A 14100-nucleotide genomic window follows, 5' to 3' on the forward strand; every position below is an offset into this window, starting at 1 on the left:
GTGCCACAATGATCCCCTTGGTTCCATGAGGTGCCCACAGTGTCACAGTGATCTCCATGGGAAGGAAAGAACCGAGCCCCAGTGTGGCAGGAGCAGCCACCAGAGACCAAGACCAGCCAGACTTGATGGTACTGGCAGATTTTGGCTGGGAGCAACCGTTGGATATAGGGAATTTTAGAGGTGGAATCCCAATTTCAGACATGGACATTCAGAGGAGCAGGATGATTCTTTCCATAGGAAGCAATGGACATAACACCAGTGTTTGAGGGGCAGATGAAAGGTAGTCAGTAGAGGCTGAGGCCAGCCAGACCTCTCTGTCCTGGTAGCTTTTGTCTGAAAGCAACCCTTGGATATAGGGTATTTGGAGGTGGAATCCCATTTTTGGCCATTTTTGCATAGATAAGAATGACGGTTCTTTTCCATAGGAAGGAAAGCACCGAGACCAAGTGTTTCAAAGGCAGATGAGAGGCAGCCCCAATGGGTCCAAGGGCAGCCAGACCTGTCTGTCCTGGCTGATTTCACTTGGGAGCAATCCTTGCATGTACAGAGTTTTGGAGGTGGAATCTCAGTTTTAACCATGGATGCCTGGACAGAAATTCTTTCCATTAGGAAGGAAAGCACAGAGCCCCAGTGTTTCAGAGGCACATGAGTGCCAGCCTTCAGGAGGCCAAGGCCAGCCAGATTGTGTTTCCTGGCATGAGTTTTCTGGGAGCTATCCTTGGATATAGGGAATTCTGGAGGCAGATCCCCAATTTTTGTCATGGGTGACTAGTTGAAGTGGATGTTTTTTCCCCATAATAAAGAAAAGCACATGGTCGCAGTATTTGAAAGGCAGATAAGAGGTGGCCCTTGGGTGGTCAAGGCAGCCAGATCTGTCTCAGACCTGGCAGATTTCATCTGGGAACAATCTTCGTATATAAGGAAATTTGAGGGAATCCAAATTTCGGCCCTGGGTCCTTGGAGGAGAAGGACAGTTCTCTCCCATAGGAAGGAAAGCCCAGAGCCCCAGTGCTTCAGGGGCAGATGAGAAGCAGCCCTCGACATGCCAAGGTCAGCCAGACCTGTCAGGTGATCCCCTGGAGGCCCAGCCAGCCAGACCTGTTCCATGTTCCCTTGGTTCCATGGACCCCACAGTGTCACAAGGATCTCCTTGGCTCCATGAGGCCCTGGAGTGTCACAATGTTCCCCTTGCTTCTGCAGTGTCACAATGGCCCCGTGCTTCCATGAGGCCTTGCAATGTCACAATGGCTTCGTGGTTCCACAGAGCCCTGATGTGTCACAATGGCCCCTGGGCTCCGTGTGCCCTCGCTGTGTCACAGCGGCTCCTCTGTGACACTGCGGCTGCACAAGGTCACCATGGACCCTTGCTTCCTTGGGGTCACCGAGTTCACAATGGTCTCCTTGATTCCATGAGGCAGCAGAGTGTCACAATGGCCCCTTGGTTCCCTGTGGTTCTGTAGTGCCCTCATGGTGTCCTTGGACCCACATTGTCAACAACTGACCCACGGTTCCATGAGGTTCTGCAGTGTCACTGTAGCAGTCAGAGGCCCTGCAAGGCCTTACTGGCGGTCACTCACCTAAGATAAGAAATGCCTAAGTCACAGTGACTGGACCAAAGAAGCCCCTCTTCTGCATTCAGACCCTTCTTATCTCTCTGTAAGGGTATTGGTCGTATTCTTCTCAACTCTGGCGATTGGACAATTTCCAACACCCCAGCACCCCATATAAACACCCATTTCTGCCCAGTTTGGCAGAAGAACTGTCCCTGCATCCCTTCAGAGGAGCTGGTAATAAATGACATCGCTGTGGAACCGCATACAGCCTTTTCCTCTCTCTATCCCTGTGTGTCTGCCAGAGGCACTTGTGAGCACAGAGCGAAATCACTGAGAGCTGAACTCACAGAGCTGAAATCACTCCAGAGGTGCTCGCTAAGTTGCCTGTGGCTGGGAGCTGAGCCGAGGGACCCAGACAGGCTGAGCCTGACAGCGCAGCGCTATCCGGACACCCACGGCAGCGGCAGCCCGGGGGTCAGATGGACCCCTGGGACCCCAGGCTGCATTAACCAGGAGTGACTGGGATCACAGAGGAACCATAAAGGAAGTTACTGCAATAATACTGGGACTATCTGGGAGTGACTGGAATCATACTGGGAGTGACTGGAATCATACTGGGTGACTTGGAGTGACTGGGACCTTACTGGGGGCAAATGGTACTGTAATGAGAGTGACTGGGTTCATACTGGGATCATACTGGGAAGGACTGGAACCATACTGGGAGTGCCTGGAACTATTATAGGGATGAATGGGAACACCTGGGAACATGCTGGGATCACGCTGGGATCACGCAGGGAGTGACCAGGATGATACTGGGATCACACTGAGTGTAACTGGAAGTGAGTGGGACCATACTGGGGGTGACTGGGAGCCACAGGGCCCATGCTGGGAGTGGCCTGGTGGGAGCTGGGGGAACTGGCCCAGCTGGGGCTCAGGGTTGTTCTCCCCCAGGGCTGCCCCAGGTCCTGCTGCCACACCTGGCATCACAGAGCCAAGGGACAGGGGACAGCTGAGGGACAGGGGACAGGGGACAGGGACAGGGGCCTGGTGAGGGACAGGGGACAGGGACAGGGACAGGGCACAGCCTGGCCAAGGGACACTGAGCCCCAGCACTTTGCCCTGTTGCCCTTGGGCTCCCAGCACAGGCCCAGGGGCAGAATCCCCTCCAGAAACTGCTGTTTGCTTTCAGCTCTGCTCTGGAACATTCCCCAGGAGCCCCTGCAGTGGCTGCAGCCCAGCCGGGTGCCCAGGGCCACCAAAGCTGCTCCGGCAGTGCCCTCCTGCCCTGGGCAGGGCACGGAACACCCAAGGAAAGGCTCGTGCTGGGCTCAGGGCAGGGACAGGGCACTCCCCTGGTGCTGCCACGGGCACAGCAGAGCCGGCCTGGGCAAAGGATTGGGATCGATGTCCCATGGAATCCCAGCAGGGATTACTTCTCATTGCACTGCTCTCATTGGATTGGTCATCAATTCCAATCATTTCCACATGGAATTCCCATGGCAGTGGGTTAGGGATGAGATCCATCCATGAAATTCTCAGATGACTGGGATGAGAGTGAGATCTGGCCATGGAAATTCCATGGCAATTCCTGCATTCCCAAGTCCCCCATTCCTGAATCCCCTGTTCCCATAGGAATTGCCCTTCCCCTCCTACACCCACCTTTGTGCTCCAGAGCCTCCCGATCATATCTGATGTATTTTGGGGGCCTTTCCACACAGGTGTGTCCCAGGTAATGCTTCATCTGCTCCACCATGATCCCTCTGGATTCCCAGCACCTCTGGGATATCCAGACGGCAGTGTTGGACACTGCAAAGCTCCCGCATCCCAGCTGGAAGGAGATGAAATCCCAGCCCTCGTAGCCGTACTGGTGGGATCCATGGACGCTCCATTGGACAGGAGGTCACAGCTGGAAACACCCTGCACTGTGTGGAGACCTGGGAATGAGAAGAGAACAGACCCATGGAGACATGTCCCAGTCCCAGGGAGCCCCTTGGAGCTCCCTGGATTCCCATCCCAGCCCCACAGATTCCCCCCCATCCCCAGAGATCCCATCCCAGCCCCTCAGAGTCCTCCATTCCCACAGATCCCAGCCCAGCCCCCGGCTCCCCCCACTGCCCCTGCTCTGGTTGTACCGGCCCCGTCTCCAGCTCACTGTCAGCCACGGGCCGGTTCCCGTCCTTGAGCAGGGTCTGGATATCCCAATATCCCAGCTCTGGCTGTCCCAATATCCCAGCTCTGGCTATCCCAATATCCCAGCTCTGGCTATCCCAATATCCCAGCTCTGGCTGTCCCAATATCCCAGTTCTGGCTATCCCAATATCCCGGCTCTGGCTATCCCAATATCCCAGCTCTGGATATCCCAGTATCCCAGCTCTGGTTATCCCAATATTCCAGCTCTGGCTATCCCAATATCCCAGCTCTGGCTGTCCCAATATCCCAGCTCAGCTCCCGCCCCCATCCCCGGTGTCTGTGCCTCCATCCGGCCCCGCTCGCTGCCGCAGCGCTCACAGGGGGTCCCGTCCACGTCCCCCACAATCAAGGACTGGGGGACCCCCGGGCCGGGCTCTGACAGCGCCACTTCCAGGAACTGCAGGGAGTGGAGAACTGGGGGGCATGGAGATTTGGGGGAGCTGAGGGGGCTGAAAGTGAGAGTTTGGGGATCCAGGGGATCCACAGGCCAAGGAAAAGGGGAACATGAAGAGCTGGCAGAGCTGGGAAGGAGGTTCAGGGGCTGAGAGCCAAGGAAAGGGGGTGCAGGGACTGGGAGAGCTGGGATGGGATGTCCAGGGAATCCTGTGCCCAGGAAAGGGGGTGCCAGGGCTCCTGAACATGAGGAAAGGAGGGGCTGGGGGCTGGGAAAGGCAGGAATGGGGGCCCAGGGGTCCCAGGTAGGGAAAAGGGTGGGGCTGGGGGCTGGGAGAGGCGGGGGATGGGAACAGGTTGTGTTGGTGGCTGATAAGGGGGTGCAGGGGGGTCTCAGTGCTGGGCAAAGGGGTAAAAGGGGGTCTTGGTTCTCAGGAATGGGGGTGCAGGGGGGTCTCACGGTCACGGAATTGGGGGATCAGGGATGGAGAGGTAGAAGGGAGTTCCAGGGGTCCTTGAGGCCAGGAAAGGGGAGTCCAGGGTTTCCCAAAAAGGGGTACCAGGGTGGGGACACCCGGGGTGTTTGGGAAGGGGAAGTTCAGAGGGTCTCTGGTTTTGCACAAAGGTGGGGCTGGGGGCTGGGAAAGGCAGGAATGGGGGTCCAAGGTGTTCCAAGGCGTTCCAGGATCAGGCACATGGGAAATCTAGAGGCTAGGAGCAGGGAAAAGGGGAGCAGAGGGCCCTGATGTCCGGAAATGGGGGATTCAGGGGGGTCCCTGTGCAGGATAAGGGGAGCAGGGGGGGTCCCGGTGCCGGCAATGGCGATTCAGGGTCCCGGTGCCGGGGGTCCCACTCCCCCCTCGCCCGCCAGGAGCGCCCCCAGCCCCAGCGCTGGAGCCACCGCGCTGCTCCTCCTCACTCCCAGTATGATCCCAGTATGATCCCAGTAGGATCAGCCACCCAGGAGCTGCTCCCAGTATGATCCCAGTACAGCCCAGTCACTCCTGGCATCCCCCCACCCCTCTCTGCGTTCCGACCTGTCCCGGCTCTATCCCCGCCCCTCCCGCGGCTGCGGGGAGGAGGAGGAGGAGGGAGGAAGAGGCGGAGCGGCAGCGGGAGCAGCAGGAGGAGCGGGGAGGATGAACCGCGGGGCTCCGGCTCCGCCTGAACTCGCAGCACCCCGGGAGCGTCGCCCCCATCCCGCAGGTGCCCGGGCAGGGGGAGCTGGCCCCAAATATCCCGGGGCTCCCTGGGTTTGGGGTTTTTGGGGGGATGTTTGGAGCTGGCGGGGCTCCAAGGCCGAGCCGCAGCTGCCCTCGGGGGGACATCGGGGGTCCCCGGGAGGTGTTTTTGGGGGGTCCCGGTGCGGGTGGCGGCAGAGCCCCGGCGGGGCCGGGGGGATGCGGGTCCCCCCGCGGTGCGGGTTGGGCTTCCCGGCCGGGCCCTCCGAGCTCTGCCGGGGCCGCGTGGGGACCGCGCGGGAGCGGCGGGAGCGGCGGGGGGACCCCGGATTTGGGGAGCCCCGGGAGAGCCGCGGCTTCCCTGGGCGGGAGCGCAGAGAGAGGAGAGCCCCAGGAGCCCCAGCGGGGACCCCGAGAGGGGGGACCCCTGGCAGTGCCGGCACCCGGCAATGGGGGTGCTGGGGCTGGAGGGGCGGCATGGCCGGGAAAGGGGTTCGGGGGTACCGGGGCCGCCAGGGGCTGCTCCCAGCAGGTGCCCAGTTCCTACCCCTGTGTGCTTCCAGTTTCCTGGGCACTCCCAGGATGAGCCCAGTCAGTCCCAGTATCACCCTGGTCACTTCCCCTCACTCCCTGCAGGATCCCTGTTTCTCCCAGTATGAGCCCAGTCACTCTCAGTCATTCCCCATTGTGACGCTATTTGCCCTCAGCAAGTCCCAGTTGCTCCCACTTTTCTCCGGTGTGTTCCCACTTCTCCCAGTTGCTCCTAGTATATTCCCAGTCACTCCCAGTATGATCCCAATATGAGTCCAGTATGATCCCAGTCTGCCCCAGCAGGGCCCCAGTCACTCACACTTGCCCCCAGCATGGTCCCAGTTGCCCCCAGCACATTTCCAGTGGCTCCCAGTGTGGTCCCAGTCACCACCTGCATGTTCTTAGGTACTCCCAGTACATCCCAGTTGCCTGGAACATTCCCAGAGTCTTTGCCAGGCACTCCCAGTTACCTCAGCATGGTTCAGCTGCCCCCAGTTTTATCCCAGTCACTGCCAATACATCCCAGTTGTCACCTGCATGACCCCTGTAATTCCCAGTTGCTCCCAGTTGCTCTCAGTGTGTGTGCATTTGGCTCCCAGCATGGGCCTGGCAGCTCCCAGTAACCCCCAGTCAGGGTCCCTTGGCACCCACTGTAATCCCAGTATGATCCCAGTCACTCCCAGTATGATGCCAGTGCCCCCCAGTGTGATCCCAGTTGCTCCCTGTCAATGCCAACATGACCCCAGTAACCACCAGTATGATCCCTATGACTCCCAGTCTCTCCCAGTATGATCCCAGTCACCCCCAGCATACTCCCGGTCCCTCCCACTTCCTCCCAGTTACTTTCAGCATGATTCCAGTTGTTCACAGCCACTCCCAGTCAATCCCAGTATGATTCCTGTCACCCTCCATGGACCTGGCTCCTCCCAGTCTCACCCAGCATGGACCCGGCTGCTCCCACTGTGATCCCAGTATGATCCCAGTTGCTGCCAGAATAGTGTCAGTTGTTCCCAGTTCCTCCCAGTATGATCCCAGGTGTCCCTAGAATAGTCCCAGTCCCACTCAGCATGGTCCCACTCACTCTCAGCTGTCCCCAGCATGGTCCCAGCTGTTCCCAGTGTGGTTCCAGTCCCCCCAGTATGGTCACAGACACTCCCAGTATATTCCAGTTGGCCCAGAAAGGTTCTGGTGACCTCAGAATGATCGCAGTCTTTCCCAGTTACTCCCAGTTGCCTCCAGCATGATCCCAGTTTCTGGCAGTTGCCCAAAGTGTGGTCCCAGTCGCTCCCAGTATGAACCCAGTTTCCCCATTTGTGGTCTCAGTCCCCTCAGCACGGTTCCAGTACCTTCCAGTTGGTCCCAGTTGCTTCCAATGTGTCCAGATTTTCCTCCCAACATGGGCCCAGTAGCTCCCAGTGACCCCCAGCCAGGATCCATTCACACCTGCTGGAATCCCAGTGGCTCCCAGGATGATCCCAGCTGCACCCAGTCCCCCCCAGTATGGTTCCAGTCACTCCCAGTATGATTCCAGCCCTGCCCAGAATGACTCCCTGTCACTCCCAGTGTGGGCCCAGTTGCTCCCAGTCACCTCCAGCATGGTTCCAGTCACAGCCAGCACACTTCCAGTCATTCCCAGTATGATGCCAGCCAGTTCCAGTAGGATCCCAGTATGAATCCAGCATGGGCACAGCTGCTCCCATTATCATCCACTGTGGTTCCAGTTGTTCCCATTTACCCCCACTGTGGTTTCAGTCTCTCCCAGTGTATCCCAGTTGCTCCCACCATGTTCCCAGTCACTCCAGTTGTCCTCAATTGCTTCCAACCTGATCCCAGTTGCTCCAGGTAAGATCCAGTAGGATCCCAGTTGCCCCCAGCATGCTTTCAGTTGCTTCCTGTTCTCCCCAGTGTGATCCCAGTTGCCCCCAGTTGTCCCTTGTATCAACCCCATCACTCCCCATATGATCCCAGTTGCTCCCAGCATGGTCCCAGTCATGCCCAGTTGTCCCCGGTGTAGACCCACTCACTTCCACTCGCTCTCAGTTCTCCCCAGCATGGTCCCCGTTGTTCCCAGTGTGTTCCCAGTCACCCCAGTAAGGTTACAGACATCCCCAGTAAATCCCAGTTGCCTTCAGCATCTCTGTGGTCATTCCCAGACACTCCCAGTGATCCCAGTAAGGTGCTTGTTATCCCAGTATGATCTCAGTCATGCCCAGTATGTCCCAGTTGTCTCCAGCCTGCATCCAGTCATTCCCAATTCCTCCAGTTTGCTTGCAGCATGATCCCAGTTGTTCTCAGTTGCTCCCAGTAGCCCAAAGTGGGATCCCAGTTGCTTCCTTTCATCACCAGTATGAGCCCAGTAACCTCCAGTATGATCCTTGTCACATGCCAGCACTTCCAGTATGGTCCCAGTATAATCCCAGTAACTTCCAATCACTCGCAGTATGGTCCCAGTTGCCTCCAGCTACATCACCCCAGTCAATCCCAGAATGATGCCATTTGCTCCCAGAGTGCTCCAAGTTGCTCCCAGTCACCCCCAGTACAGGGATGCTGTGCATGGTGTGTTCCCAGTCACTCTCAGACACTCCCAGTATTAGTCCAGTCCCTCCCAGTATGATCCAGAGATGACGCCAGTGTGCTCCCAGTCAGTGCCAATATGAACCAGTTGTGCTCCACATGGTTCCAGTTGCCCCTTTCACCCTCACTGTCCCTCCCAGTCTCTCACAGTGTCCCCCAGTTCCTCCCAGCATATTCTCACTCACTCCCAGTTCCTTCCAGCGCGATCCCATTTGCTCACAACTGCTCCCAGTCAGCCTCAGTGTCATGGCACTCACTGCCAGTATGATCCCAGTCACCTCCAGCATGATCCCAGTATAAGCCCAGTCGTTTCCAGTCATCCCCGGCAGGCACCCAGTGACTCCCAGTTCCTCCCAGTTGCTCCTAGCATGATCCCAGTTGCTCACAGCTGCTCCCAGTCACCCTCATCATGCTCCCAGTCACTCCCAGTATATCCCATTTGCCCCCAGCATGGTCTCAGTTGGCCCCCATAGGCTCCTACTCTGTGTCAGTATGATCCCAGTACGATCCCAGTCTCCCTCGGGGTGACTGCAGTCTGCCCTGGCATGGGCCCAGCTGCTCCCAGTATGATTCCAGTACAATCCCAGTACAAACCAGTCCTTCCCAGTGCTGCCACTCCTGGCATCCCCGAGCCCTCTCTGCGTTCCCCCCTCCTGATCTTCTGAGAGGAGCCCCAAGGGCCGGCAGTGCCCAGGCAGGGTCCCCAGGCAGCCCCAGTTTGGATGTGCAGCCCCCAGTTTCCCCAGTTTGCCTCTCCTTTGGCCCGGGCCGGGTTCCCCCCTGGAACAGCGGCTGGGAGCAGCCGAGAGCCCCGCGCTGCCCATCCCGACCTGTCCCGGCTCCATCCCCGCTCCTGCCGCGGGCTGCCGGGGCTGCGGGAACGGGAACCGAGGGTGTCGCTGCTGCTGGGGGAGGAGGAGGAGGGAGGGAAGGGCAGGGATGAAGGAGGAGCGGGAGGTGGGGATGGGGAGGAGGAGGAGGAGGGGGGATGGAAGGGGAGGGATGGAAGAGGAGAAGGAGGTGGGGATAGCGAGGGGCAGGAGGAGGAGGAGGAGGGGGAGGGATGGAAGGGAAGGGATAAAGGAGGACAGGCAGGAGGGGACGGGACACAGGAGGAGGAGGAGGAGCGATGGAAGATGAGGGATGAGGGAGCAGAAGGTGGTGGGATTAGAGAGCAGGAAAAGGGGGAAGGAAGGGCAGGGAGAGAAGGGCAGGGATGCAGGAGGAGCGGGAGGTGGGCTTAGGGAGGAGGAGGAGGAGGAGGAGGGGGGATGGAAGAGGAGGGGCAGCAGGAAGAGGAAGAGGAGGTTGAAAGGCGGATGGAGCAGAGCAGAGAGAAGCGCGCGGTCAGCCCTGCCTGAATTCGCAGCCCCCACCTGTGGGATCATCACCCCCCATCCCGCAGGTGAGCGGGGAGGGGGAGCTCGGGCCAGGTCTCCTGGGGGGTGCCTGGGTTGGGTTTTTTGGGGAGATGTTTGGAGAAGGAAGAACTGCGAAGCGGAGCGGAAAAGGCCCCTTGGGGGGACTCCTTGGAGCCCCGGCAGCCCAGAGCAGGGGAGAAGGGAGCCCGGGAGCCCAAACAGCCCCGGCACCCCTAAATGGGGAGAGCCAAGAGGGGGGAGCTTTTGGGATTGCTGGGACTCCCGGCAGCCTGGGGAGGGCAGGCAGCGAGGACAAGGGGGACCCCCAATCCAAGTGTGACCCCAGGAGCTGGGACAGGGGGGAGCCCCGAACAGCAAAGGGGAGGCAGCAGGGACGAGGAACTCCTGGGAGGCTTTTTCAGGGCTGGATCTCGGTGTTCGGGAGGTTTTTATGGAGCCCAGGTGGCCAGGGACTTCTAGGGATGGACTGGGACAGAGGGAGCTTCAAACTCAACGTGCTCATCCCTTGTTTTCCCCAAACCAGGATTTCCCATTCCCAGCCCCTGGGAGGCTGCGAGGAAGAGGAAGAGCCTCTCCTTGTCCTTCCTCCCCCAGGGCAGGAGCTGAGGATGGAGAGCAGGGAGGACAAATCCCCGCGGCAGAGCCTGGTGGAAGAGGCTGTTTTGAGCGGCTCCACCGCACAGGAACCCGGCGGGGAGGAAAAGCCCCGGAGATCCCGCACGAGGAGGGGCTGCAAACGCAGATCGCGGGGATCTGAGGGGGAAAGACCCACCCTGGGCCGGGGAGGCGGCCGGAGATGGAGCCAGAGCTCGGAGCTGGGGGTCCCTGAGCAGCTCCATGATGGGGAGAAACCCCACAAGTGCTCGGAGTGTGGGAAGAGCTTCAGCCGGAGCTCCCGCCTGATCAGGCACCAGAGGATCCACACTGGGGAACGGCCCTACGAGTGTTCCAAGTGTGGGAAGAGGTTTCAGACCAGCTCCTGTCTCCTCCGGCACTATCGCGTTCACAGGGAGGAGAGGCCCTTCTGCTGCCCCGACTGCGGGAAGGGATTCAGGGACAACTCAAAACTCATCAGACATCGGCGCATCCACACTGGGGAGAGGCCCTATGAGCGTGGGGAGTGTGGGAAGAGCTTCAGCCGTAGATCCCACCTGATCATGCACCAGAGGATCCACACTGGGGAGAGGCCCTACGAGTGTTCTGAGTGTGGGAAGAGCTTCAGCTGGAGCTCCAGCCTGATCGTGCACCAGAGGACCCACACTGGGGAGAGGCCCTACGAGTGTTCCAAGTGTGGGAAGAGGTTTCAGACCAGCTCCTGTCTCCTCAAGCACTATCGGATTCACAGGGAGGAGAGGCCCTTCCGCTGCCCCGATTGCGGGAAGGGGTTCAGGCAGAACTCCACCCTCATCCAGCATTGCCGCATCCACACCGGGGAGAGGCCCTACGAGTGTGGGAAGTGTGGGAAGAGCTTCAGACACAGGTCTTGCCTGATCAAGCACCAGAGGACCCACAATGGGGAGAGGCCCTACGAGTGTTCTGAGTGTGGGAAGAGGTTTCAGACCAGCTCCCATCTCCTCAAGCACTATCCGGTTCATACAGAGGAGAGGCCCTTCTGCTGCCCCGACTGTGGGAAGGGATTCAGGCAGAACTCCCACCTCCTCAGGCACCAGCGCATCCACTCTGGGGAGAGGCCCTACGAGTGTCCCCGGTGTGGGAAGAGATTCTCACAGAGCTCTCACTTGACCCAACACCAACGGAGGCACCGGTAAGGGAAGCCCTGCGAGTGCCCCGAGTGCGAGAAGAGCTAAACTCCATCCCCCACTGGAAGACCCACATTGGGCACAGCCCTGGTGACCCACATTCCCTGTCATCCATGTTGGGAACACACCTGGCTGCTTCTCCTTTCATGTTGACCTTAATTTTTTTCTCTTCTCAATCTCTCTGCACTCTAAAAGCCAAGAGGGATCGATCTTTCACCTCAAAACCACTCACATCCCACTGAAAACAACTGAATTTTAACACATAAAGGCTCAATCCCTCTTCAAATTGTTTGTTCCCACCTCAGAAAAAACCAACCCACACCAAACTCACTCGATTTCACAGCTGCCAGGCTGAGATGGGTTTGGGAGGAGATCGGGAGAAGTGGGATCCTGATTTGGAGAGGTGGGATGGGGATTGTGTGGGGCTGGGTGGCTGGGATGTATTTGATAGCAAATAAAACTTACAGACTTAGTGATTTCTTTGCTGTTCATCTCCAGTCCGTGGTAGTTCTGTTTTTCAGGGCACCACCTTCTCAGCTGATTGTGTTTGTGTCCTCCTTTCCCTCCCACCTCTCTTTGCCTGCTCTGTTTCTCTCTCCATGTCTCCCTTGAGCCAGGGGACCTCCAAAGACCCTCCCCCAACTTAATTTCCTCAGGGACCACCAAAGATCCTCCCCTGTTTTAATTGACCCCTCCCCTAATTTAATTGCCCCCTCTGCCCCCAATGACCCACCCCTGATTTTTTAATTATTTTATTTCCCAATTATTATTTTATTTCTTAGTTCAGGAGCTGAAGTTATGGAGGCCAGCAGTGAAATGTCTCTGTAGCATTTTGCTCCACTTGGCTTTCAGCCACTTCGCAAGAGCTTTGCCTTTGAGGGCAAAGGGAATGTCTTTTCCTGGCTGGGAGCTGAAATTCCAGACCTCTGGAATGTGTGCAGGGCCATATAGACTGGGATCAACCAGAGATTGGGATCAAATATGCACTGAGATCCTGTGGTCTAGGATCAGCTAAGGACTGGGATAAATTAGGGACTGGGGCCCTACAGATTGGAATGAACTGAACTGGGATCAAATACGGACAAGGATCAAATATGGACTGGGATCCTATGGACTGGTATCAACAAGGGACTCGGATAAAATAGGGACTGGGATCCTACAGACTGGGATCAAATTGGGACTGAGATCATATGGACTTGGATCAACTGGGGACCTGGATCAAATATGGACTGTGTTCAAATAGCGACTGGGATCAGATATGGATTGGGATCCTATGGACTGGGATCAAATATAGACTGGAACAAAATTGGGACTGGGGTCAGATATGGACTGGGATCATATGGCCTGGGATCAAATATAGACTGGGATAAAATAGGGACTGGGGTCAGATATGGACTGGGATCATATGGCCTGGGATCATATGTCTTGGGGAAGCTCAAATAGGAAAGCCTTATAAATATGACTGCCTGGCAAAAGGTTTAGAAAATACAGAGACTGAGATGGTAACAAGTTGTGACATACCAAACCGTAGTTACTGCACAAGTAGAACACAATCGTACAGCCAGGACGAAGACAATCCCCCCTTCTGGTTGAACAATGCCCTTACCTACAGGTAGGTCCAAGGGTCAAATGGACTGTTGGATCTCACCCCAATGTACGGTTCATCCCATGTAACCCTCCCCTGAAGCATCAGGAGTCTGTGACCCCATTGGCCTGAGTCTTGTTCCAGCCCACCTTGAAGCCCCTGACAAGGAGTCCCTGAGGAGCCAGACGCTCTCTTGGAACTTCCCTTCTCTTGGAACTGCCCCTCTCCTGGAACATCCTCTTGGGATCCTCTCTTATCTCCCTCTACCCCTTGCCTCTCCCTTCCCCCACACCCTCGGGCCTGCCACGGGTCAGGTCTGGTGACTCCAACCAGGGCCTTTCACCCTCTCTAATAAACCAGATATTCTAAGGGCAGCCTTCAGAGATCTCTCATCTCCACCCACCCAAAGCGTCCTGGAGTCCAGTGTCCTCGCAATATGGACTGGGATCAACTAGGGACTGGGATCAAATAGGGACTGGGATCAAATATAGTCAGGGATAAAATAGGGACAGGGATCAACTAGGGACTGGGATCAAATACGGACTGGGATCAAATATGGACTGGGATCAAATATAGTCTGGGATAAAATAGGGACTGGGATCAAATAGGGACAGGGAACAACTAGAGATTGGGATCAAATACGGAACTGGGATCCTATGGACTGGGACAAACTGGACTGGGATTATATGGAATTGAGATCCTATGGAACAGCATAAACTTTCTAACATGACACATATAATATTCATTGTAACATTTGCGAAAGGCCAATCATAAATATGCATTTGTCACAATCTCTCCTCTTATTCTTTATAAATCATTTGGCTTGAGCAATATTTCTTATCCTCTTGCATTCTTTGGACTCTGTTGGTAATCAAATAAAACATGGGATTAAACAAAGAAGAAATATCAAAACACTTGTAACACATAAAAGGAAGAATCCTAATTTCTTCC

General features: G+C 56.9%; 2 protein-coding genes across 2 annotated transcripts in view; one reads left to right on the plus strand and one right to left on the minus strand.

The window, feature by feature from the left end:
• Positions 1-14100, minus strand: part of LOC100226816 (uncharacterized) — a 1189242-nt gene that overhangs the window by 879445 nt on the left and 295697 nt on the right. The gene's annotated exons all lie outside the window — the stretch shown is intronic.
• Positions 1-14100, plus strand: part of LOC121469068 (uncharacterized) — a 662903-nt gene that overhangs the window by 419873 nt on the left and 228930 nt on the right. Inside the window, exon 11 of the mRNA XM_072919760.1 lies at positions 10639-11284. Coding sequence (XP_072775861.1) covers positions 10639-11284 — 646 coding nt within the window. The remainder of the gene's footprint in view (positions 1-10638; positions 11285-14100) is intronic.

Source organism: Taeniopygia guttata, chromosome 30, assembly GCF_048771995.1.
Source record: "Taeniopygia guttata chromosome 30, bTaeGut7.mat, whole genome shotgun sequence".
Taxonomy (NCBI): Eukaryota; Metazoa; Chordata; class Aves; order Passeriformes; family Estrildidae; genus Taeniopygia; species Taeniopygia guttata.